Raw genomic sequence first — 26,463 nt, forward strand, 5'->3', positions numbered from 1 at the left:
TTGAATAAATAAAAATGTCCATCTGGGACTTCCCAGGCAATCCAGTGGTAAAGGATCTACGCTTCCAATGCAGGGTTCAATCCCTGGTGGGGAACTAAGATCCCACATGCTGCGCCGTGTGGCCAAATAAATAAATAAATAGAAATAATTTTAGGGACCTCTCTGGTGGCGCAGTGGTTAAGAATCTGCCTGTCAATGCAGGGGACACAGGTTCAATCCCTGGTCTGGGAAGATACCACATGCCGCAGAGCAACTAAGCCCATGGGCCACAACTACTGAGCCCGTGGGCCACAACTACTGAAGCCTGTGTGCATAGAGCCCATGCTCCACAGCAGGAGAAGCCACCACAATGAGAGCCCATGCACTGCAATGAAGAGTAGCCCCTGCAACTAGAGAATAAATTTTTTTTTTTTAATAATTTCAAAAATAAAAATGCCCATCATTAATGAGGTAACCGCAGGAAACAAACCCAAGTTTAAAAACAATTTATTTAGTCAAAGAAATACGATTTAAAGCAACTTTGACTATGGTAGGGGACACTGTACTTAACAAAACAGTAAAATTTTATTTTAAATGTTAAAAATTGTTCAACCCTTCAGAAAAATAACATGGCACTACTTATTTAAAGTCTCAGCAATCTATTAATTCCTGAGAGTCAGCTAGAATTTTATCCAAGGAAAACAGCCAATAGGGAAAAAAAAAAAAAACTCGTACAGAAATTTTCATTATTTAAAATATCAAAATATGAGAAAATCCTTACATAGGAGGAGAATGAGCAAAGTATCCTTCATCAACTCAATGAAATATTATGCAACAAAAAAACTGATAATTTAAGATTGCAGAAATATGGGGCTTTTTCTTTTCAGTGTCTAAGGTTACATCTGGAACAGTTCACCACAAATTTATGTAAAGGATACAAAGTATGTCATTTCTGGCATACTGCAACCATTGACATTTTAAAAATAGAGCTATTACATTATTGTTTAAGCAGCTCTATTGAGTTATAATTCATATGCCATACAAATTACTAATTTAAAATATACAACTCCAAATACATTCACAAAGTTGTGCAAACATCAACATAATAAATTTTAGAACATTTTCATTGCCTCAAAAAGAAACCCCACACTCCCTAGCTGTCAGCCCCCAATCCTCCCATCACTCTCCTACCCAGCCCTAGGCAACCATTAATCTACTTCCTGTATCTACAGGTTTACCTATTTTGGAAATTTTGTATAAGTAGAAACATAAAATATGTAGTCCTTTGTGACTGGCTTCTTTCTTTTAGCCTAATGTTATCAAAGCTCATTCATGTTTTAGCATCTATCAGTACTTCACTTCTTTTTATTAACAAAAAAATCCCATTGTACAGGTATATCACTTTTTATTTATCCTATCAGTTGACGGACATTTGGATTGTTCTCATTTCTTAGTTATTATGAACAATGCTGCTGTGAACATTTGTATAGATGTTTGTGTGTGGACATGTTTTCATTTCTTTTGTGTATATACTGAGGAGTGGAATTACTGGACCATACCATAACTTTATGTTTAACAATTTGAGGAACTACAGACTGTTTTCAAAAGCAGCTGAATCACACGTCTTCGCCAACACTTGTAATTATCTGTAGTTTTTATTCTAGTCATCATAGTAGGTGTAAGGTGGACTCTCACTGCGATTTTTACTTGCAATTCTGATAGCTAATGATGTTGAGCATCTTTTTATATGTTTATTGATCATTTGTATATCTCCTTTGGAGAAATGTCTACTCAGATCCTTTGACAGTTTTTAATATGATTATTTGTCTTTTTATCATTGAGTTGTAATAGTTCTTTATATTTTCTGGATACCCACCCCTTATCAGACATATGATGTGCAAAAACTTTCTCCCATTCTGCGGGCTGCCTAAATATCATGGAGATTTCATTCCCACCATAATCCATATAAAACATACATGAATAAGGACTAGGAAATTTTACATCATACCCTTTGCTCTTTGAAACGATATTTCATTCCTCTTTTCCCTCAGAATTTCATACTAACATATTTATGCTTGAAAGTCTTATTTATTAATTCTCTATTGTAATTCTCTGCAACAAAGAGTTTCATACATACTTTAAAATTTTAAATGCCTTTGATCTCCTGTGACCACAAAACTCTAAGCTTTAATGTCTTTCTTCTGGACTCAGTTATAATTATTTTTATATTTTTTGTGTTTTTATTATAATTACTTATAATTATTGTATAATTATTAATAGGACACAGTAAGCATAATATTTACCATGATAAATACTTATTAAGTATAAGGAATAAATTTCATTGGTAATGCATCGCTTAATAAGGTGAATGGGATTGGGGAAAATTAAGAGGCATTAAGATTCACCTGACATCAAAACTATGAACTGGTCCTTTGTTTGATTATCAGGGCTTTGAAAATCTTAGATCAATATGCCAATAGTAAGATTAGAGACGGAGGAGAGTGTTTTTTGTAAAACAGAAGGCTATAGTAGAAGAAAAGGTGAGAAAGAAGATTCTGCATCATGCCCAGACCTTGGATGTGTTTTCAGGGAGAGGAGTTTCCCGAAATAATACATCAGAAGTTAAGGATCTGGAAAGAGAGTCCCTGGATAGTTTTATCCAGGCCTACATACCTCTTGGAAAGTCTTTTCGTAAGTGTACATGTTACCCAGTTGGGAGACAGCTGCATCAGAGGGTCTTGTGCTCCTTCGGATGATTATGCATAATAAATACTTACTATATCACACCAAGTCTCTCTTTGCTAACACCTCTTTCTATACAGGACAGAAGTGGTACCTTAGGTGGAGAACGCAGCTTACTTTCTCCAGTATTTCTTAATAAAATACGATGGGTCAAAGCAGTCAAGATAATTCAAATAATCAAGAAGGTTTATGTTAAGCAGTTGGTAAGAAAAGATCCAAATGCTGATTAATTTTATGTAATTTTCTTTTACTCTAAAGTTGGATGGCTTCAAATCAGTTGCTACACTAGACAGCAACATATAATAAGCCTAAAATAGCTACTTTTAAAATCAGGCTTAAGTTTGACAAGAGCTTATGAGTGGATTAATATTGCTTACACTCGTCTAAACGTCACTTTGACAAACTACATGTTTGTCTTGATGACATCTCCCCCAGGCATATGGCGCTTCCATTAACTCTGGTGTTATCTTTGCAGCAGGAGAATATGCCTAATTGTTTTCAGAATATTCATAAATTACAAGGCCTCTCGTTGGTCATGATTCATAATTGCTTATAATATTGAGGGGAAAGATCCCTACACAGATGCTATCCAGTGTGTGGGTTTTTATTTTTTAATTATTATTAATTTCAAAGAACAAACTGTTCTCTTTGAGGCAAACATTTAACAGTCATGATCCAAATTTTAGATGAAAATGTTACCTTATAAAGTGTAACACAAAAAAGATGTTAGGCTGAATTTTATCATGGCAACCTTGGGCAACTGAGAGAAACTGCAAATATGAAGTCAAAGAAGAATATAAATTCATGATATTCAAAACAATTCCATTCAAAAAGTATTTATTAGTAACTCTCCTTGCATAATACTCTATGATAAACATACGCAAGATAAACACACTTCAGCCCTTGATTATATCACCTAACTGGCAACATGAAATACACAAAGAATGTGAGGATTGTAAGGGGATGTGTGATCCAAATATTCATCCCCAAACTCAGGTCATCATAATGCAGAACTATCCTCTGGGGAACGGATGACTCATAAAATCAGTTCCACGGTCATATTCCTCCCCATCCACCTTTCCTGCAGCGACACAAAACTTCAAACAAATCAACTACAAATCTTGCCAAATAGACAATCTTTCATGAGATTAATTAAAGTAACTTTGGAAAACTGCTTGTCACTCAAAAGACCACAGAAAATAAGGATCTCGAGATCCTCTTTATAATTATCAAAGATTTTTAAATCTACACGTTTACAGATGCTTTAAAAGGGAATGAAATGACTATCAACTTTTTTTTTTTTTTTGGCCACACCACGCAGCTTGCAGGATCTTCGTTCCCCGACCAGGGATTGAACCCGGGGCCCTGCCAGTGGAAGCTCGGAGTCCTAACCAGTGGACTGCCAGGGAATTCCCATTATCAGATTTTTTAATCCCCTGGAAAAACATAAATAAATAAACAGGACCCTCTTTATGATTATACGTAAACAAAAGATAGCATATGTGTTATACAATTTCAGAAATGATTATTCCCAAAAAACTTATTTCTTTTTTTCCTAATTATTCGCACATTTTTTCTAATTAGTTGCAAACAAAAACTAGAATGAACTTAATCTTATGATTATCAGTTAACTTTCTAAAAGACCAAATCCCAATCAAGCCTTATGTGCATAGTAATCATGAAATGTTGTTCTTCATTGTAAGTGGATTCAGCTTCAGTAAAATTTTTCCAGTGCCAATCATCCTTGAGCCTCCTATATCTTTCTAGTTCCAATTAATGAGCAACATTCTAGCCAGATCTAAGCCTACTCGAATTATCTGTGCTTAAAGGGGTTTTCTGCTGCGGAACCTGCTGCCATCTTTCTCCAACTCAGTCCCAGGAGCCCTTCCTGGCACCAAGTGTATGCTGTGTACTCCTCCCCCACCAACTTTGGCCTTTGTGCCCAGTGGCCCACGCAACCCATCCACTGAGCAAGACACACAAGCCTCCCCAGACCATGAGTCTTCATGGATTCCCTTGTTAATCACTCTGGAGTAGACAAATGTATAACTGTCAAAAATTCTTACAACAGTGGACCCTGGTCTAAGAATCTTAAATTCTTCCTGGAAAGTTAAAACATATTCTACTTTTACTCACTTGACATGCTTGAACTTTAATTCATAAAACTACCCCCCTACCACCACTACCAGCACTCTCCACCCCTTCACACCTCAGCATTTTGCTAATCCCTTTCTCCAAGGTGGTCTGTCTTCCCAAACTAAAACCATAAGGAAAGCAAAACAGTGGGTCTCAGGTAGGCACTCTGCCTTTCTGAGGAGCTCCAGGCAAGAAGTCACCAAGTAAGCTAGGGCACTTTATCACATGTTCAGTCATTCACAAATCATTTACCACAACTTGTATGATGCACAGCATCTAGTGAATTCAGAGATGTTAAATGAGCAGCTTGGAGAAATAAGCCAAAGCCAGAATGTAAGAATCCTTGATTCCATGATGTTCCCATAAGAACAGGGATTTTTGACCCTACCAGACCACAGCCACATTTTGATAGCAACCTTTGGAAGCCATAGACACAGTACACACAGAGAAAGAGAGAAAACTGTAGTATAAAGGCAAATAAACAGGAGTAGTTTTTACCATCTTTCATATGTGTAAATTATGTGTATACATATTTTAAGATACAAATAGGCATGACTACACTAAATGATTTAATGATGTAAGATGCTTGCAACTATCTTTAATGAGTAAATTTGAATTTAAAAAGAGTAAAATTCATTCACCGGACTGTTCAACACTTTTTATTGGATATTTTAAAATAAAGGCAAAGTGTGTGTGTTGGGGGGGGTGTATTCATAATCATATATTGCCCGCAATGTGTACTGGTACAATTCAAATACCACAAGCAGTACTGCTACAGGTGAAGGAATTTGCCAAAATGGTGGACATGTCTTTGAAAAGTTACCAATAAATCAAAGCACAACTTTTGAAGTATTCAGCAGTTATATTTCTGAAAATTTCAGGATATATTAAAACTGGGTCAAAAAAAATTTTTTTATGTTAAATGGGGTTAGGTTTTTGGCTCAGATAATTATAGACAGATATTTCACCAACAGAAGCTCTGACTGGGCTATTCTAAGATTTTGCAGGATGCACAGGATAAGCTTTCGCTTGTTTAGTATTGTTCTGTATACTACAGAATGTCTAGCACCTCTGGTCCTCCACCCACCAAACACCAATAGCGCACTCCATTCTTTTGGACAACTGAAGTCAGTTCCCACCAATTTCCAAAACACTACTTGTGAAAGCAGTACCCCTCCCACTGAGACCCACTGAATAAAGCTGTTCAAAAAGTACTGGCTGGGGACTAACAGGCACCAGACCCAGTGAGAGGCACTAGGGACAAAGTGGTGAAAAAAACAGAGCTTAGAGCAAAGTGGAGAAAGTGACATTAAACAACATCCAAGGGCTTCCCTGGTGGCGCAGTGGTTAAGAATCCACCTGCCAATGCAGGGGACACGGGTTCGAGCCCTGGTCCAGGAAGATCCCACATGCCGCGGAGCAACTAAGCCCGTGCACCACAACTACTAAGCCTGTATTCTAGAGCCCATGAGACACAACTACTGAGCCCGTGTGCCACAACTGCTGAAGCCCACATGCCTAGAGTCCATGCTCCGCAACAAGAGAAGCCACCACAATGAGAAGCCCGTGCACCGCAACGAAGAGTAGCCCCTGCTCGCCACAGCTAGAGAAAGCCCGCGTGCAGCAATGAAGACCCAACGCAGCCAAAAATAAAATAATTAATTAAATAAATAAATTTATTTTTTTAAAAAACCCCAAGTAATTATGTCAATACAGAACATTCTAAGTACTATGAAAGAAAATTAATAAACTAATAGTTTAGATGGTGGGGTGGCATGTGACTTCAGAAGTTTGTGGATCAGTGGAAATATTCTATTAACTTGGAGACATAAATAGGGTTGTCAGCTTTTTGATTTTGTCATGAAAGATCATTTTTTAAAAAAAATAAGAACTACCATTTACAATCACCGTGGTAACAAGAAGGCAGGAAAATTATTTCTGAATTTTAAAAAGTGGATAAAACAAGAACACTTTTAGTGTACTGGAAAGCCTCACTCACTACATTATTATTTTTCTCTTTTTGTTGCAGGCTAATAAAAACTTATCAAAGATTGGCATTTTTGTGACCATAGCACAAAATCCTTGCTGCTCCAAGTGTGGTCTGTGGACCAGCAAAATCAGCATCGCCAGAACACTTTTGAGAAATGCAAAATCTCAGGCCCCACCTCAGACCTACAGCATCAAAATCTGTTAACAAGACCCCCAGGTGATTCACATCCACATTGAAGTTTGAGAAACACTGTCCTAGAATAGATAGTGACCCTCCAATGGCTGAAAATCAGCCATACCCATCTACATTGAAGATTCAAAAATGATCTTTAACACTCGAGAACCATTTTTCTCAAAGAAGGTAACTGAAGGATCCTGGAAAAACCAGGGCACAGGATGAAATATAAAGCAGATGAGCTGGCATCCTAAGGATCAAACATCTTTCACCTTTTAAACTTGATGATCTTGAAAAGTAGTGGGGGGCATGGTCAATCACAAACAATGGTCACAGCTTTGCACTAGACTTCAGGAGCGTGAAACAGAGTTCCCCAGCTTCCGTGCAAGATAGCGCATCCAGGGAGTGTGCTAAATGCTGAGTCTTGTTAGGGCTGCTAAGTCTTGCCATAAGACAAAGCAATTTTTATCACTAGCTGTCAACAAGTCAACCAACTGTTTAGGTAGGTTGACACCTACTACATTTTAATTCATGTTTTAGGATATTTTATCCCACAACTGGTTTTTCTAACAAAGAAAATCTCTCTAGATACGTGTTAATTACTGGCAAAGACATGAGGCACAGACTCATGCCTCTTTTCTCAGCCACTTGGTTGGGAAAATAATTGCCAGTACAGTGCAGCGCTTTTTCAAGACAAAAGGAAAGTTTAAGTATAGATCCCTGCTAACCAATAAGGCAGCTGCGAGTCACATATGGCTACTAACCACCTGAAATGTGGCTAGTCCAAACTGAAACATGCTGCAAGTGTAAAATACATACGTGGATTTTTAAAACTTGCTCCCCCAAAAAGTTAAATAACACAATAATAATTTTTATACTGATTACATGTCCAAATTATAATACTTTAATATATCGGGTTAAATAACATAAAATTAAAGTTACCTATTCCTTTTACAGTTTTAATGTGACTACTAAAAATTTTTCATTTTCTAGTAAATTTTAATGTGGCTTGTATTATAGTTCCACTGGATAGTACAGGTCTAGAAGCACATGAGATTTACACATGCATTGACCTTAAGTTTAAAGAAAGTATGGAGACAACTGCAGAAAACATGTATTTAGGAGGTAGTCAAATTTAAAAGGGGACAGAAAGTGTTCAGCAGATCTTTTTTATTTTAACAACTGCTGAGCAAGAAAGCCCTTTCTGAAATGGGGGGGGTCCCTGAATTTACATCCAAAGAAGAGAGAAATAAAAATAATATTTAATAAAAATAAAGTATTAATATTTAATAAAAATAGAGAAAGGGGAGGAGTTCATACAAACTGAAGCGCAATCCCAGTGATGATGAGTTCTCTCAGAGTCTAGGAATGCAGAGGAGTGGAAAAGATAAACAAATTCCACTGACAAGAGCCAATAATTTCCTGGCCTGAGCCACGCAAATCACTAAACTTTCCCAGCCCTACATGGGGAAGGTAAAACCACAATCTCAATACTTGAGTCAGATCAAGAAAGGTGCTACATGTGGAGCACAGCCAGGGGCTAACCATGTTGGTTTGCAGAGATGACACTATAAATGGAAGTGAACTCACACTTCTTCTTCCGTTGTACAAAGAAAAGCAGAAAAACTTCCATGAGCTTAAAAAGTAGATTAAAAACTTACTTTTTTTTAACACGAAGACCTTACATACCTGCGTTAAAACAGCATCCCCAACAACTGGAAAACGGTGCTGGTCGGTTAGTTCAGGGACGAGGCTACGAATATGAAACAAGCAAAGGAGCTGAAACCATCTCCAATCTGGGCAGATTCCTCTCATTCCTGTCTCGGGAACAATCCCATCACTTAGGAAATCTGGATCTCTGCCAACATACTGCCTGTGCAGTCGGCTGGGGGATGGGGGAGGAGGGTGGAAATGTCTGGGCAGCTGGCTTTTATCACAAAGCCTTCTCTCTTTGAAAGGCTTACAATGAATTTCCTAGACATGATATAACACAATATTTTAAGGGTTTAGTAGTACAAAAATATCACATTTAAAAAAAAATGTGTCCAAGGTGTAAGAGGCCAATAACGACATAAACAGAGTCTGATGCAAATTCCAGCGGTTTTTAAATTCCTTTCATTAGGCTTAACCTCAACACATCTATATGGGAGAAAAAGAAACTAATAAATTGAGAGCTTAATAGAGGCACCAAGTACTTCCCTACCTTATCCCACTTAAGAATGACTAACTTCTGACAGGAAATTTACTGTGAGCCATTCATGTATTGAAACTCATGTGAACCTAACAACCCTATGAGGTAGGTATTATTAGTATCCCCCTGTTTCAAGATACACGGAGAGGTTAAGTATCACACAACCAAGAGGTGTTGGAGCCTGGACAGGACTGCAGGCTTATGACGTCAGGCAGCTGGGCACCAGCACCCTGAATTCTCACCTAACACATGAAACTGCCTCACAGCCTTCACTCTCAGAGGAGGAGACTGAGGCTCAGAGAGATTAGGAGACGCCTGTTCATCGTAACAAAGGGACTGCATGGTGGAGCACGGACTCGAATCCATATCTAACGCTGAATTCTCATAAGCAGCTTCCTGTTTTCACCAAACCTTTGCCCCAGCTTGCAATACTGTCAGAAGTCATTTATCCCTATTCCTCAAGGGAGGGTTGCTAGCCAGGTCGTCTCCCTTCTCTTCTCTTAGCCAAACTGCCAATATTCCTACTACAGTATGAGCTTTTGGCCCTTGAGGCATCTGAAAAATACAAAATAGGATTTACGCTCTTCACAGCTATGTAAAATTAAGTATTCAGGTCTATAAATCTGTCATGGAATATGGAAAATCAAATGCATTTGTCTGAATGGAGAAATTAGTGGCTGATTCATATTATTTCTCATTAATATTAGAATATTCAGGAAATTAAGTACCATTTTGAAATCCACATTATTAAAGCTTTTAGGTCACACACCTTGCCTGATTTGATCCTAAATGCACTGTCCTCAAATCCTGACTTTCTTGGGTGAAGCAGAATAATGGGGTCAAGGTAGGAGGTCAGGAAACTTTGGTTCCAGACCCAGCTCCACTGTAAGAATAGAAAATTGTGGCTTGGGGCACAGCACTCAGCTTCTTGGAAGGCAATTTCCCCCTCTACAAAACAGGGATGAAAATATTTATCCACTACCTCACAGGGCTGTTGCAAGAACTGACTGAGATAACATGTGAAATTGTTCTGTGAACTCTGAAGCCCTGCAAAATCTGTTATGAATATGCAGTGACGCTCTTGCCTGACGTTAGCCAGCAGGAGAAGGGGCTTCAGGACCTCTGATGATGGCAAAGAGGGAGACAGCAGTCTGTCCCCCTAATCCCACATGCCCAATAACTCACCCTCCAGGTGAAATCATCACTGGATTTTCAGGGTCAGGAGCTGTGTTCTTAAACAACAGTGAGAGATAATAAGCAATGATTTAAATAAAAGGCTTGAGAACTCCTGGAAGGCACAATCACCACTGCAACTCTCATCCAAACAAGTCTCCAAGGGACGTCTGAGGATGCTCTAGGGGAGCTTTCATTGCTAAACCCTTTGATCAAGTGCAAGATGGGTGAAGATCTTAACCTTAAAATTACTCAAAAATGAATTGACATGCATAATGCTTAGGTGTCTTACTTTTTTTTTTTTAATCCACTGGAAAAAAAAACTTAAGAAAAACAAACCTAATACCTTAAAATCTAATGTTCAGAACACTTCAGATATTCCTTTTCAGATGTTTTTACTTTCCCTTCTTGTGTCACATTATCGACATGCCAGTATCCAAGTCTATTACCAAACCTGCCAAAGAGATGCATATATGGAGAATAGCCCTTTTTTAAAAAGGCGCGAAATAGCTAAAGATCTTCAAATTCAACTACAGTAACAGCTGCCCCTCTCTTAAAATAAACGATGCCTAATTATTGGTATTCATGTGGTCAGACTATACCCTCAGAAGACACAGAGCCACCCTTTCAGACAACAACAGAAATCCTTTTAAGCCATTTGACATCTTGCACAGTACAGTTTTAGACCTGCACATATGTCTCAGTTAAGGGCAGAAAATTCACATGATTACAAACCCTAGAAAAAAAAATGTTTAAGACAAAGAGGCCAAAATTTTGAAAATAAATACATAAAAGAAACAGAATTTTTAAAAATTATAGTACAAGGAAGCCAGTGCACTGACGAATGGCACATTACTACATTAATGATGGAAACTATGAATATTCATTGCACAATAGTCATAAATAGAATGAAGGGATACCAGAGACTGCAGATGGGGCAAAAACTCAGATAGCTTTTAAAAGAAAAAAAAGAAGAAGAAAGAAGGAAAGAAAACACATACAGCCTTAGACAATGCTATTTAAGTAAGGGTCCCTGGGTGGAAACTTTGATCTAAGATAAGATAGGACAGTAAGGAAGGAATTTCCTTTCAAAAAGGTAAATAAATAAACAGTATAAAATACCCAGAATGACAGGAAGAGCTTTCAGTAAAAACACACTCTGGGTAGTCTTTGCTTAGGATGTTTGGGATAATCACTACTAAGGTTAGTAAGTACTGCCACACCCCCTCACATCCCCAACTCCCCACTTAGAGAAGGAACAACCCCAGATAAAAATCCAACGCACTGATGTGCAATCCTGAATGTTTAATTTGTATGTATCTTGGGAATAAGGAGGAAAAACCAAAGATGCAAATAGAATTAACCCCAAAACACGTGCTCATGAATCACAGATTGTGTTTCTCCCATTAGAAGCTAGAGACTTCTGGGAAAAGTTACCACACTGGACAGACAGTTGTTCTAAAGGACAGTTTCAAGATATGGACAGAAACCCCATAAGCTCTAGATGAGCAAAAACACTACCACACAAATGGACAGTCGTTACCTGTTTTTAAAATATGTGCACAGATTATTCTAAATTGCTGTCTCCAAACTAACCATAGGGGCAAAAAGACATGGGTACTAAATTATTGAGAACACATAACATCTGGCCTGTACTGTTTAATTAGATGAGAAAGAATCCTTCCGGCAAATGCCACAGGATGGATGGGACTGGAGGAAGCACCTACTCTAAGTAGGAAAATCCATTTGTTTGCCGCACTTTCATTTTGTTTCTCAATTAGTCCCACAGCCAAGGGCTACCCTAATACACTCTTAGCATTCATTTGCAACTTCAGAGTCGCAGAATTCAAGTAAATGTAATTCAATCGTCATTTAAATGCAAGGAACTTTCAGCGTTCCTTTCAGAAGGCCAACGATCCAGCAGGTCCCTTCCAGCGGCTACTTTAGCCGTCGGGAAGGGGGCTGTCTAGGTCACCCACAGTTCTGCCACTTCACCAGCCCTGGAACCCTGGGCTGGTTTCTTAACTTCTCTAAACCTTAGTTTCCCCGTCTGTAAAAGTAGAAATACTAATGCCAGTTATGGGGAAGACTAAATAATGTGCACAAAGAAAAATCATTTAAGGGTTTATCATTTATTTTTTCAAGTCTCATCACCAATAAATGACTGGTGGGACTTCCCTGGCAGTCCAGTGGTTAAGACTCCATGCTTCCAAGGCAGGGGGCGTGAGTTTGATCCCTTGTCGGGGAACTAGGATCCCGCACGCCACACAGCGAGGCCAAAGGATTAAAAAAAAAAAAAAGTTTGAAAAACATTTTTTAAAAAATGATTGGTGGGCTTCCCTGGTGGCGCAGTGGTTGAGAGTCTGCCTGCCGACGCAGGAACATTTTTTAAAAAATGATTGGTGGGCTTCCCTGGTGGCGCAGTGGTTGAGAGTCTGCCTGCCGACGCAGGGGACACGGGTTCGTGCCCCGGTCCGGGAAGATCCCACATGCTGCGGAGTGGCTAGGCCCGTGAGCCATGACCACTGAGCCTGCGCGTCCGGAGCCTGTGCTCTGCAACAGGAGAGGCCACAACAGTGAGAGGCCCACGTACCACAAAAAAAAAAAAAAAAAAAAAAAAGATTGGTGAATTCTAAAAAAGAGAGGGAGAAAGAAAAAAGAAATGTTATGTCTGAATTATGGAAATAAATTCACCAAAAAGACCAAAAATATGTTCTGTTTATTCTTTCAAGCAACATTTATTCAGCACATACTAGGTGCAAAGCACTAAGCTGAACAAACGAGTATAGAGAGAGGAAGAAATGATCTCTGCCCCCAGGAACCAAACACCCCCGTTAAGGAAATAAAAGATGATTTTAAGGACGCGAATATCTGCTCAGACAACAGGTCCCAAGATCTTGATATGCAGTGCCTATGAGGGGATAACATACTGATGGGGGAAAAAAAAACACCAAAAAACAATTCCTCAACACATGGGCACAGGACACACAGATAGGGACAAGGGGTCTACCCCTGCCAAGACAATGAATAGGTTCCAGGAAAAATGTTGGTAACCAAGAAAGAAGAACCAAATAGACATCACCAGGAGAACCTACAGGGGAGGCATCGACCCAGAAGTGAGAAAGCACGGGATGATTTTCCTCCCTCTATATAAGAGGTAATTACCGTAGATCTTTCTGGCAACTCCTGTCGACAGATACACACTGTAGATGTGATGTATGTGAGCACTGTTTCCTACTAAAACATTAGTTAAGAATGCTCACAAATGGACTTCCCTGGTGGTGCAGTGGTTAAGAATCCGCCTGCCAATGCAGGGGACACAGGTTCGAGCCCTGGTCCGGGAAGATCCCACATGCCACAGAGCAACTAAGCCCGGGCACCACAACTACTGAGCCTGCGCTCTAGAGCCCACAAGCCACAACTACTGAAGCCCGTGTGCCACAACTACTGAGTCCACATGCCTAGAGCCCGTGCCCGCACGCAGCAACAAAGACCCAACTCAGCCAAAAATAAATTAATTAATTTAAAAAAATAATAATGCTCACAAATGCAGAGCCCCTGACTGTCTCCTAAAATCCCATCCACGCATGGAGCTGACAAACCCCACCAGTGGACATTCCTTTCCGCCAGATCCAGTCAATACAGGGTCATGGCAAGGCCACTGAGATGGGGGAGAAGGGGAGCAGTGGCAGGAGGAAGACTCAGCTTGGACTTCACAGTTTCCCCATCTTTAAAATGAGGAGGTTCCTAAAATTTGATCACTGGTGTTCCACGATCAAGTCAGCCATCGTGTGACCTACAGACGTGTGAGGGCTCACATGGAGAGAAGCATGACACAAATGTCACTGAGCATGAGGGACGCTGGCCCGCTATGTGCCAAATCTGTTATAGGGTTTACAAGCGTTATCTGATTAATCATAATAACATTGCCAGGTACATGATCCTTGATGTACAGATAAGGGAAAGGAAGTGCACAAAGATTGTCTGGAGGGTGGGAGTGGGGAACCCCAGCTGGACTACAGGAGAAGTGAGATCCCAAAGCTCCTGTTCTTGTGTTTTCCCGCTCTCCACCCAGCTTCAGAGAGAGCTCAGGGTGGAGATGTGCAGCTGCACAGCCCTGGAGGGCACACAGAGCAACAACCAGGACAGCCAGCACCAACCACTTGAAAATAAAAGGAATCTCGGGAAAAAAAAAAATACCCAACGCATCAACCATTGAATCAAAAGTTCCTGACACTCATCTCCAAACTGGTGCTCTTCGCTGATCCCCAAAACAGTGGTAGAGGTCCCACTAAAAGTTCATAAACATTTTTCAGGTTTCTAAAAATACCCTGCGCTAACGGCAACATCTTGCAGGACACACTTGTGGCTTTCATCACAGAAACATTTAACATACAGACTTTTAAGACCAAAGGAATGTCAAGAAGATAACGAATAGAAAGGCATCTCTCGATCTTTCAAAAATAAATGTAAGAATTCCTCAATACAACCTTCAACTCATTAAACATAATTGGCAGTTCTCTAACACAGAAGGCTTAAAGAACTCACCAACAAAAACTATGACATGTATCTGAGGACCCTCTGATTATTAAATATCTAGAGAAGTAGAAATAATCACTATCTTATGCTCATTAAATTTTTTAATTTGAAAAAACACTCATCTGAGACCTAATAAAAATGATAGCCTTCATTTAGAAAGTAACAAGCATCAAGAGGAAAAAAAAAATGATAAAATCATTCCGTGTAATACTGGAAAGTAAGAGCTAAAAGATATCATTTGCAGATGACATGATTATATACCAAGAAAACCCAAAGGAAACCTCTGAAAAACAGTGGAGCTAATACAGTTGAGTAAAATAACAAAATGCAAAATAAACATGTCAAAATCTACAGGAGCAAAGCAGAAACAAGAGAAATTCATTCTCATCCTTAGTTAGCAATTATTTTCTAAAAGATGTCTCAAAATAGCATTATTGACAAATACAAAAAGCAGGTCATAAAAATTTTTAAAACTACAATACTTTACGAAGAGATCTTTAGCTTTAAAAAAAAGGCTTAAACGATAATAAGAATATCCTATGTTCCGGGATGAAAAAAAAAAATGTAAACTTATGGAAAGGATATTTTTTAATAGCACTGAAAGAAAACTTTTTACTAAATGTACAACTTAAGTTTTTAAACTTCAATTTTTTTATATCATCTGTATTTTTTTAACTTTTTCATTAATGACCAGGTGTTGTTTTACAATGTAAAAATATAACAGTGTTAGAATTAATAACAATAAAAACACCAAAAGTTTTCAAATGCAATCTTTGAGTTTTGAGGCTGTATTTTAATCGAATTTCCAGTTTTCTTAAACCCCTAAATACGTGTCAATTGAGTTATTAGAAATCAGTTTAACAAGACTGAGCAGCAGGCACAAAGAAACAGGGAAGAACTAAGTTTCACTTCTTTCCCTTCCTTTAGTCTCAAGATAAATGTAATTTGAAGTTTCAAAAAAAAAGACAGGTGCTAAAACAAGGAGCAGCACATCATACTCGTCACTGGCCTCCGAGGTCACTAGTCACTAGTCACTAGTCACTCCACCTCCAGTGGAAGTGGAAACCAGTTAGAGGCTCTCACGTGAGTTAAATGGTCCCCAAGCAAACAGCAGGAAGGGCTGGCAAATACATTCATTTTAAAAGTAAATATTAACTTAATGAGCTTGCTGACCGGAAAACTGATACTGCTCTCCTGAGATTTTCACTTCCCTGCTCCTTCTCATCAAAAAAGAAATAAATACTAAGAAGGCACACATACTCCTATTTCTGAGCCCACTGACAAGCACCAGGGAAGAATCTAAAAATCACTCTTTATGTCTGTGTCCGCAAAACTTCCCATCTCGACTGGTTGTAAAAGCAGAAAGACAAAGTAAATCAGACAATATACATGCCACAACTAGTCCATGAAACGCAGTAGGGGGCATAAGGAAGTTCAGGTCTCTTTTTAGGGGCCATAATTCTGCTATCCCATTGCAGAACCAGGGCCAGTCATTATAAAGCATCTGTCTTGCTTGCCTGCCTGCCTCTTTGCCCTTCTTCTACCCTTACCTGCACCAGTCACGCACCAGAAAAGAATCATGTCTGTCACAGTGGAAGGATGGCACAGGCAGCCACAAAGGTCACTACATTGGCTGGACCCAGTGCATGGATTGTGAAAAAAGCTCAGGGCAAAAAAAGCCCAGTGGCTGGCAGCTAGACCATTTGCTTCAGAGAAGATGGAGATGACTGTCCCCACCAAGATCAAGCAGTTTCAGGATAAAAAGGAAAAATAAAAAAAAAGGAAGAAAAAGAAAACACAATGATATTGGAAGCATAAGGAAGAGGAGAAAGAAAGAAATGCTCTGTTTCTTTTCTCAGCACCCACCCTACCAATAAAATGGAATAAGAAGCATTCAATGTCTCTCTCCATGCCCACCTACTAGTTTTTTTTTTCTTACTAAGATATAACTATTGAAAAGATCTGCCTGTTTCCTCTATAGTTTTAACCTTCACAAACATTTCAGTTGTCACAATATGAAATAAAAATGAAGCTAGAGTCACTTCACATGCACGAGCTAATAATCCAAGCGTATACATAGCCGGGCCTTGAAGTAAAGAAATGAATTTCTCATCTGACACTTTCTGTTCAATATTAACTTTTTACCTTGTTTAAGGAAGGCAATGTACACCCATTGAAAGATGTCCTGACATTATGTTCTGAACATGCCACTTAAAACACATACTCTCATAATGCCTCCCAGCTCCAACCAACCTGTAGGCAGGCCAGTTGGTGATCCAGGGTACCTCATGCAACAGTTAACATTCCATAACCTTCACTGTGGGCAGTGCCCTAACGTCTAACTGGAAATTTGTATTAAACGACCAAGGATCAAGCTTGTATCTCAAAACAATTCCACCCAATCCCCATCCATATACAGATAAAAATGGCAATACAAGCACAGTTTTAACATAAGCATGAAACTGAAATCTAAAATGTAAAGAGTAATTGAGTGAAGAGACCTCCTTGATCTCACGCTAACCAACCACGTTCTCTTTGGCAACTTACTTAATCTGCCTGGATGGACCTCAGTTTCCTCTCTGTAAAATGAGTATAACTTGACTCAAAAATGACCTAGCTCCACTGAAGGAATCTTTTAGGTTCACTCACTCTTGTGCCTTATTAGGAAAACCATTCAACTGTTAGAATTATTACCAAACATCAGTTGCATCTTTGTAAGAACGCTGGGTCCTTTCTCCATCTACCCGCCATACACCACACCGTACCACCCGTGTATTGTTTCTCCCTTCTCCTGGGAAGCAGCCTAGTAAAATGCCAAGCACACACTGCAGTCAGAGTACCTAGGCTGGAATCGCGGATTAATGGGCTTTCTAGCTGAGGGGCTTTGAGCAAGTCACAACTTCAGTGAACCTCAATTTCCATATTATCCTTCTGTTGTTTTTCCTTTTTTCAGATGTTTCCCCCACGCAGAGGAAACATATGCTTTACAAAGCTGAGATCATACTTACGGTTGCTTTCACTTAACATTGTAATTATTATTTTTTGCTTTTTAATATTTTATAAATTTTCTGCAATGTGCATACTTACTTTTCTTAATAGCAAATATTTAAATTATTCAGTGAAAAATATGTAATTGTGACAAAAAGGGAAAATTCTGAACCAGAAAAAAAGTCCAGGGTGATGCCAATATGCTGTGTTGCCTGGAAAAAAAAATTCAAATGGAGAGAAATGTGTGTGTGTGTGTGTGTGTGTGTGTGTGTGTGCACGTGTGTGTGTGTGTATATAATAACATAATAAGTGAAAGAAAAGGAACACTGTAGATACTAAAAGTGAATCACCCAAAATTGTGGTCATCCAATGTCATTCACATGGGTTTTAAGATTTTTATTTTCTAATAACTGTAGAGAAAGTAATGTAAAGGCAGACTTGTGTATCTTGCAAAGTACATATTTATTTATTTTTTCCTTTTATGACCAAAGCACCTTTTTGTTGTACATGTAACACACCATCTAGATAAAGTAATGCAAACCTCTGGGGAAAGTTCTGAGCTAAATTAGGGCACCTGGGGACAGGCCATATGTTACCAAGCCTTCTGCACACCTGAACCCCAATATCTAATGACCCAAGGATGCTCATTTATAAAATTAAATAGTCTGCCTTTTAGGAGAAGAGAATCAAGCACTACAGAACGTTCTCCACCATGTTCATTTGAAGACAATATAAGGAGAGCTATAGAGCTGAAGAAGATTTAAAATAAATGAGCAACTATAACACAAAAGATGCTGTAATTCATGCCCTGAATGACTATTACTAACATACTATTTTATCTCATCAATCTTACCTCTTCTTTACCTATAATGTTTTTAATTAATGCAATTTCCATTAAAATTGAAAAACAATCATTACTCTTACTCATTTTTATCTGTTGTAGAATATTATCTACCTAGCCCCTTCTTTGTTAAACATTTCTTTATCACTGTCTGAGTTTTTCTTTTAGCTAAAATACCTAAAAAATAAATGTGATATTAAGAAATATACAATTGTAGAACTAGGACTATATTTTCGGAACCAAAAATCAGGATGCGTGATCTGAAATCAAGAGCTGTTCAAAAAAATTCAGACTGCATGTGATTGTACCAATATCCATCTTCAACTCACTTCTAATAGTTAGTAACAGATATGTTAGAAGAGTGGTCCTCAATCATTTTTATCATCAAACCCACTTGCAGGATATGACACACTGTCAAAAAATAACCTGTGCTAAGCTAACTGCAGGAGCAATATTCTTAAGGTGTGTGCTTTGGGGTAGGGGGAAGAACCCTGCACCAAAATCTTCATTCAGGGAGCATTTAGAAAACTTCCACCCTCCACACCATCACTGTTTTATAGAGCGGGTGCAATTCCCTATTTTGAAAATCGTTTAAAATAGAACAAATAATGCTCTGAGGTAACTAAGTTATGGCCATAGCCCAGCCTTAAGGCAAGGAACAGGCAAGAGGAACATACTTCATTTTGTTTCCACCAAGACATATGTCATGCGTGATCATTTCATACTTGGTACATCACCATGGACAAACTCTGGAATATGCCAAATTCCTGGTACTCTAACTGCAACTCAGCCCCTTTCTTTCCCACTCAAGAAAATATATCAAAACACAATTGAGAGACTGACATCAATCTGCTCTATATTTTTTTAAAGGAAATGATTTGCATACTTCAATATTTCAGCTGATGGAACACAGAGTTGTAACAATGTGTTTGACGCAGGCTAGGCTACACTGAATATGAAGATACCTTCTAGACATCACACTTTATAGACATCTCACATGAGGGTATCCATAGATTGAGAAAACACAATCAGCAGATTGAAAAACACATGGAATTGACGACTCCAAGAGACTTCCACGTTCTCGGTCCAATTCCAAGTCCCTTTCAATACTTAAAAGTCTGATTTGCCAGGCTGGAAAAAACTATCAGTGGAAAGTTAAATAAGTACTCTACCTGATACAATTTGGGCTGAGTATACAATTACGTGTTGAAGCAGTTTTTTCTACTTTAACTACATGGCCATGAAAGCCTTAAAGTTTTTCCCCACACATCCATTAGCATGCATATAAGATTTAATATCATGGAATTTAGAGTAGCTATTTAAAAGACGCAAGAAAAAACTATTAACCTCATTATTAAAAATTAAGCATATAATGTTGTGGTGCAAGACAGCGAAACACTGTAGTAAAGAGTACTGTCATACTTTCAGATCATAAAAAATACATATTTTTAAGAAAATCCCCAGGCTCATATGCTGGGAAGGAAGGAAGGAAGGAAGGGAGGGAGAGAGGGACGGAGGGAGGGAGGGAGGAGGGAGGAAGGGAAGAGGAGAGAGACAGGGGCAGGGAGAGGAGAAGAGGAGGAGACAGGGAAAGAAAGAGAGAGAGGAAGGAAGGAGGGAGGAAAAGAAAGAAGGGAGGAAGGCAGAAAAAAGTAAAAGAGAAAATAAAATTTAGAAACTAAATAAAGAATTGAAGAATAAGCAGAACCAACTTTATACATTGAAAATAAGATAGATTCAGAAGGAAAAAGTGAGTATTCCTTCAATTACTGTCTTTACATGGGAAGAGCTCCTTCAGGAAGCCTGACATTGATGCATTCTGGAGAAATCAAGCCTGCAAAATTAAGAGCATTTTGGTGGTTCCAATTTTTGGTAACTGTGCCTTTTGTAAATTTTATGACACAGAGAATAAGAAGAGTTAAGTGTGTTTTGGACTATAAAAAAATATTTAATAAATGTATCCCTCAGAGAAGGATCAGTTAGAAAGGAATGTCTGTCACAATGCCCTAAAGGTCATCACACTCCAGATCGAGTGGAGACCACGATTCCAGTCCTCAGAGAACCCTCACCCCCTGACTTAGCTGATTTCAATTATCATTATGGCTCCATGAAAAACGGGCCATCTCAAACACAACCAAGCAATTTAAGGATTTGAGGATTATGAATCAGTGGCTCAATTTCAGTCAGAAGGAAAATGGGTATAATGTGCTGCCTATAGCTGGATTCATTTTGTACCTGTTGAAGAAAATCCTAAGTACTTGGGTTACAGAGACTTCCTAAGCCAAAGGTCGGCTTTCTGCAAATGAATTCAAACATGCAAATGAAAGCACTGCCTAGAAGGGAACACCAGCCACCTTACAAGAGAGGCTTCCTACACCCTAATGGGCCTACTTGTCAGGATATGCACTGCCCACAAGAGAGACAGGACGCTACTCAATGCTTTCAACTTCTGTAACATTCTGTCTTTGGGGAATGAAGAATATAAATGTGACTAATTCTCCCAAATGTCATACATTTTGCATTTTGTGACAGGCACCTCCTCTCTGAATCTTTACAGCACTACCCAGACATTTTAGCCACTGTCTGGGACTAGATATAATTATGGTAATTATGTCTACCATAATTAGGGAGAGGGTAAATATGATCAAACATTTATAGAAAGGAAAAACTGAAGTGCAGAAAGTTTTAAGAATCAGAAAATTTCAACTAAATTTCCAAAGAGAGAATTAAGGAGGAAGTGAGGTTCTTTCTCAGCCATCCAAAATGTTGAATTTTAAATATAATGACTTACCAGATTACTGGCATGATCAGAGAACAGTCTGTTAATTTCTAGACCTCTCTCATGCGATGGGTTCATATCATCCAGGGTTGGCAAACATGACCATCGTAAGAGTAAAATAGAATATAAAGTAATGTAAAATCTTACTATAAAGAGAAAGTGAGATTGAACCTGTGCCCAGGCCCAACGCTGCAAGATGACAGGAGCTGGTCAACCTGCGAATGCCTGCGCGATGAAGTCTTGTGAGACTGACTAGACTGAGAGTCAGGTTCTGAGCATATGCAGAGACTAACATAAAACAGACATCAATACAGTTGTCCCTCAGTATCAGCATGGATGCTCAAGACCCTTATATAACATGGCATAGTATTTGCACATAACCTACACACATTTTTCCATATACTTCATATTTTTATACATCTTTATTGGAGTATAATTGCTTCACAATGCTGTGCTAGTTTCTGTTGTACAACAAAGTGAATCAGCCATATGCATACATATAGCCCCATATCCCCTCCCTCTTGAGCCTCCCACCCACCCTCCCTATCCCACCCCTCTGAGTCGTCACAAAGCACCAAGCTGATCTCCCTGTGCTACACTGCTGCTTCCCACTAGCTATCTATTTTACATTTGGTAGTGTATATATGTCAAAGCTGCTCTCACTTCCCCCCCAGCTTCCCCTTCCTTCCCCTTTAAATCATCTCTAGATTACTTATAATACCTAATACAATGTAAATGATATGTAAATAGTTGTAAATACAATGTAAATATTATGTAAATAGTTGTATATACAATGTAAATATTTTGTAAATACAACGGAAATGCTATATAAATAGTTGCCACCATCCAACAAATTCAAGTTTTGCTTTTTGGAACTTTCTGGAATTTTTTTTTCCAAATATTTTCAATCTAAGGTTGGTTGAATCCATGGACACAAAAGCCACGGATAGCGAGGGCTGACTGTAAATACCTGATGTACAAATCTCTGATTAGGTAAGGATAATGACAAGAAAGATGTTTTGGGAAGGTTGGAGTGGAGGACTGAGAGATGGAACAGCAAGACCAATTAAGAGGTTATTGGGATAAAACAGGTAAAAGCGATAAAGTTCTGAACTGAAGTGCTGGCAGCTGGAATGATGATAAAGGTGTTAAAATAAGAGATTACTGTTTGATAAGGGTAGAAAGGTAGGCGAGAGATGGATGATGAAAGGCCTTGAAAGCCAAGCTAGGAATTTAGACTTGAACCTGCAGTTGACAGGGAGTTGTTCTTTTTGTTGTTTTTTTTTTTAATTTTTATTGGAGTATAATTGCTTTACAATGTTGTGTTAGTTTCTGCTGTACAGCAAAGTGAATCAGCTATACGTATACATATATCCCCTCTTTTTTGGATTTCCTTCCCATTTAGGTCACCACACAGTAGAGCATTGAGTAGAGTTCCCTGACAGGGAGCTTTTAAAGTATTACGCAGGAGAATAGCACGATTTGTATTTCAGATCCGTCATTCTGTTGGAATAGGAGGCAAGCTGTAGGCAGGGACGCCAGTTAGAACACTACCGCAGTCCAGACAAGAGAGGCTGAATGTGCACTTCAGCAGTGGGAATGGGCATGACGGAGGGAACAAGAACTAAGCCAAAGCTTGGATGTGGGGCTTGGAGGAACATTTAGGATGGTATCAGGTTTTTGCCTTGAAAAATCATGTGGTTGTGAAAGCCAATCACTGAGATAGGAAAGAGAAAAGGTGCATGTTTAGAGAATATAGGAATTAGTAATACAGATGACCCTTGAACAACTCAGTGGTCAGGGATGCCAACCCTCCGTGCAAAAATTTGAGTATAACTTTACAGTCGGCCCTCTGTATCCACAGTTATGCATCCACAGATTCAACCAACTGAATTTGTTGAAAACAAATCCACGTATGAACCAATCTGCACAGTTCAAACCCATGTTGTTCAAGGGTCAACTGTACTTTATTTATTTATTTATTTATTTATTTTTGGTTGCACAGGGTCTTCGTTGCTGCACGCGGGCGTTCTCTAGCTGTGGCAAGCAGGGGCTACTCTTTGTTGCAGTGCGCAGGCTTCTCATTGCAGTGGCTTCTCTTCTTGCAGAGCATGGGCTCTAGGCATGCAGGCTTCAGCAGTTGTGGCACACGGGCTCAGTAGTTCTGGCTTGTGGGCTCTAGAGCGCAGACTCAGTAGTTGTGCCCCACGGGCTTAGTCGCTCCATGGCATGTGGGATCTTCCTGGACCAGGGCTCGAACCTGTGTCCCCTGCATTGGCAGGCAGATTGTTAACCACTGTGCTACCAGGGAAGTCCCAATGGTCAACTGTTTTTTGTATGCACTGAAATCAAGGTGACTATAAGATACAGAGGCAGAAACATCTAATGGGCAGCTAGATATCTGGGTTTGGAGTTCAGAACAGGAAGCTGAGCCATCCACACTGACGTGAGTATAATAACAGAGCAGCCAAAACCAAGGGACAAACTACTAAAGGAGAGCAAGAAAAAATGACCACAGAGCACAGGGGTTTCCATTACGATGGAAGAGACGGGGAAGACTTAACCACGCTCAGAGCCTCGGTTGAAATACCTGTAAAGGGGAAGAGACAGGAAACGTAGATAAGAAAGGAAAGAATCAATTACACAAGCTTCTGGAGTGGAAAGGAGGGAAAGGAATCAAGAGGATAGGAGGAGGAACCAGGCCAGCAGAGGAAAAGACACATCCTCCTCTCAGGGAAAAAAAAGAAGTATGATTAGAGCAAATAAGGTATATATGTAGGCAAGGAGCTGATGTGTAATATTATTGTGTTCTAAGGTGAAGGCTGTTATCAGTTGAATTGTAGCTACCAAAAATTCCTATGTTAAGTCTTAAGTTACCCCAGTACCTCTGAATGTGATCTTATTTGAGAACAGGATCACTGCAGATACAATTAGTTAAATTAAGATGAGGTCATACTGGAGTAGGGTAAGCCCCTAATTCAATATGATTGATGTCCTTATAAAAAGGGGAAATTTGGATACACAGACACTCACTGAGTGAAGATGATGTGAAAACACATGGAGAAGATAGCCATCTACAAGCTAAGGGAAGAGGCCTGAAATAGATCCTTTCCTCACAGCCCTCAGAAGGAACCAAACCTGCCAACACTTTGATTTCGGACTTCTGGTCTACAGAATTGTGAGAAAATAAATGTCTGTTGTTTAAGTCACCTAGTCTGTGGTATTTTTCTATGGCAACTCTAGCAAATTAATAGAGAGGAAAAGTCATCTAGTAAAGGAAGGAGGGGTGGAGGAGGGTAGCTTGAATGTTTGAGGGAAGTGGAAATGTTTCAGCAGGAAACAGCCCAGCCACACAGTGCAAGACTGTGCACAGTTGCCTCGGGTTCCAGCGAAGGCTGGAAATGATAAATTTATTTGCAGAGTGATTTCCTCAAGCAGCTTTTGGCAGCCACTGGGTAAAGAAGGAAAAGATGCCAGGTCAAAATCGAGACCTGGCAGAGTAGATTACAAGCAAAATACAAAGGGGTAAGGCCACTGAGGATACTGTCAAGGGAGTGATATACCATGAGTGAACAGAAAAGGAAATCAAGGAGGGAGGATGGGTTGTGGGACAGAAGAATGGGACAGGGCAGGCAGAGGAGGGGTCCTCTGGAAACTGAGAGCCAGCAAAGAAGAGATAGAGGGAGTATAACAGGAGCAAGAGGGCTAAGGAATGACTGTTACTGAGATTTAATATTTTAGATGAGCAAGTCAGGGAAGTCTGAAGCTGGAACACTGTATACAACAAATACATCATTCACAAGACACTGAGGCCTCCAGTGATGAAGACAGTTAGGGTGAGAAAAGACTGCAACGGCTTCCACCATCCTCAAAAGATGGAAAAGAATGACCAGGAATATCCCCAAATCATATTTGTACCTAACCCCTAGACTTTGGTTCTCATAAAAATCACTGCCGTATTTATCATCTTGGGTATTAGTTATCTCTTTATACAAAATAACAAAGAGGGACATGGACTAGAAACTGAGCTCAATGTACATTGCCCGCATCTATCTCCCAATCTGGGTTGGCTGAATCCGTGGATGTGTAACCCCAGATATAGAGGGACGACTGTAAAGTTCTGTGTGGATTTTTGACTGTGCGTGGGGTCAGTGCCCCTCACCTTCACATTGTTTAAGGGTAAACTTTATGCAGAGACTAAACAACATACTACTGAACAACCCCAATGGATCAATGAGAAAAGCAAAAGTGAAATAAAAAAAACACCTTGAGACAAACAGAAAAGAAAATACAACATATCAAAACTTACGTGATGCAGAAAAGGCAGTTATAAAAGAGAAGGTGGGGAGGGGTAAGGGTAAGCTGGGATGAAGTGAGAGAGTGGCATGGACTTATATATACTACTAAATGTAAAATAGATAGCTAGTGGGAAGCAGCCGCATAGCAGAGGGAGATCAGCTCGGTGCTTTGTGACCAGCTAGAGGGGTGGGATAGGGAGGGTGGGAGGGAGGGAGATGAAAGAGGGAAGAGATATGGGGATATATGTATATGTGTAGCTGATTCACTTTGTTATAAAGCAGAAACTAACACACCATTGTAAAGCAATTATACTCCAATAAAGATGTTAAAAAAAAACAAGGCAAGGATGGCCCTTTTCACCACTCTTATTCAACACAGTACTGAAAGTCCTAACCAGAGCAATTAGGCAAGAAAAAGAAATAAAAAGCATTAATTGGAAAGGAAGTAAAGCTTTCACTACTTGCAGATGACATAATGCTAGATATGGAAAACTCTAAAGACTCCACCAAAAAACTGTTAGAAGTAATAAATGAATTCAGTAATGTTGCAGGATACAAAATCAATGTCCAGAAATCTGCTGTTTCTATATACAAATAATGAACTATCAGAAAGAGAAATTAAGAAAACAATCC

General features: G+C 39.2%; 1 protein-coding gene across 9 annotated transcripts in view; it reads right to left on the reverse strand.

Moving 5' to 3' along the window:
• Positions 1 to 26,463, reverse strand: part of CDK14 (cyclin dependent kinase 14) — a 591,667-nt gene that overhangs the window by 553,752 nt on the left and 11,452 nt on the right. For 2 of the 9 annotated variants that reach the window (XR_013829689.1, XM_079931298.1), the window contains exon 1: positions 8,711 to 11,919. The exons of 2 other annotated variants lie outside the window; for them this stretch is intronic. Coding sequence is in view for 6 of the 7 variants with exons in the window: in XM_079931298.1 (XP_079787424.1) it covers positions 8,711 to 8,836 (126 nt within the window). In the remaining variant the exon portion in view is untranslated. Of the gene's footprint in view, positions 1 to 8,710; positions 11,920 to 26,463 lie in introns of those variants that run through there. 5 more of the 9 variants (XM_079931293.1, XM_079931292.1, XM_079931290.1 and 2 more) reach the window with 4 other exon arrangements.

This window comes from Stenella coeruleoalba, assembly GCF_951394435.1.
Source record: "Stenella coeruleoalba genome assembly, chromosome: 9".
In the NCBI taxonomy this organism is placed as follows: Eukaryota; Metazoa; Chordata; class Mammalia; order Artiodactyla; family Delphinidae; genus Stenella; species Stenella coeruleoalba.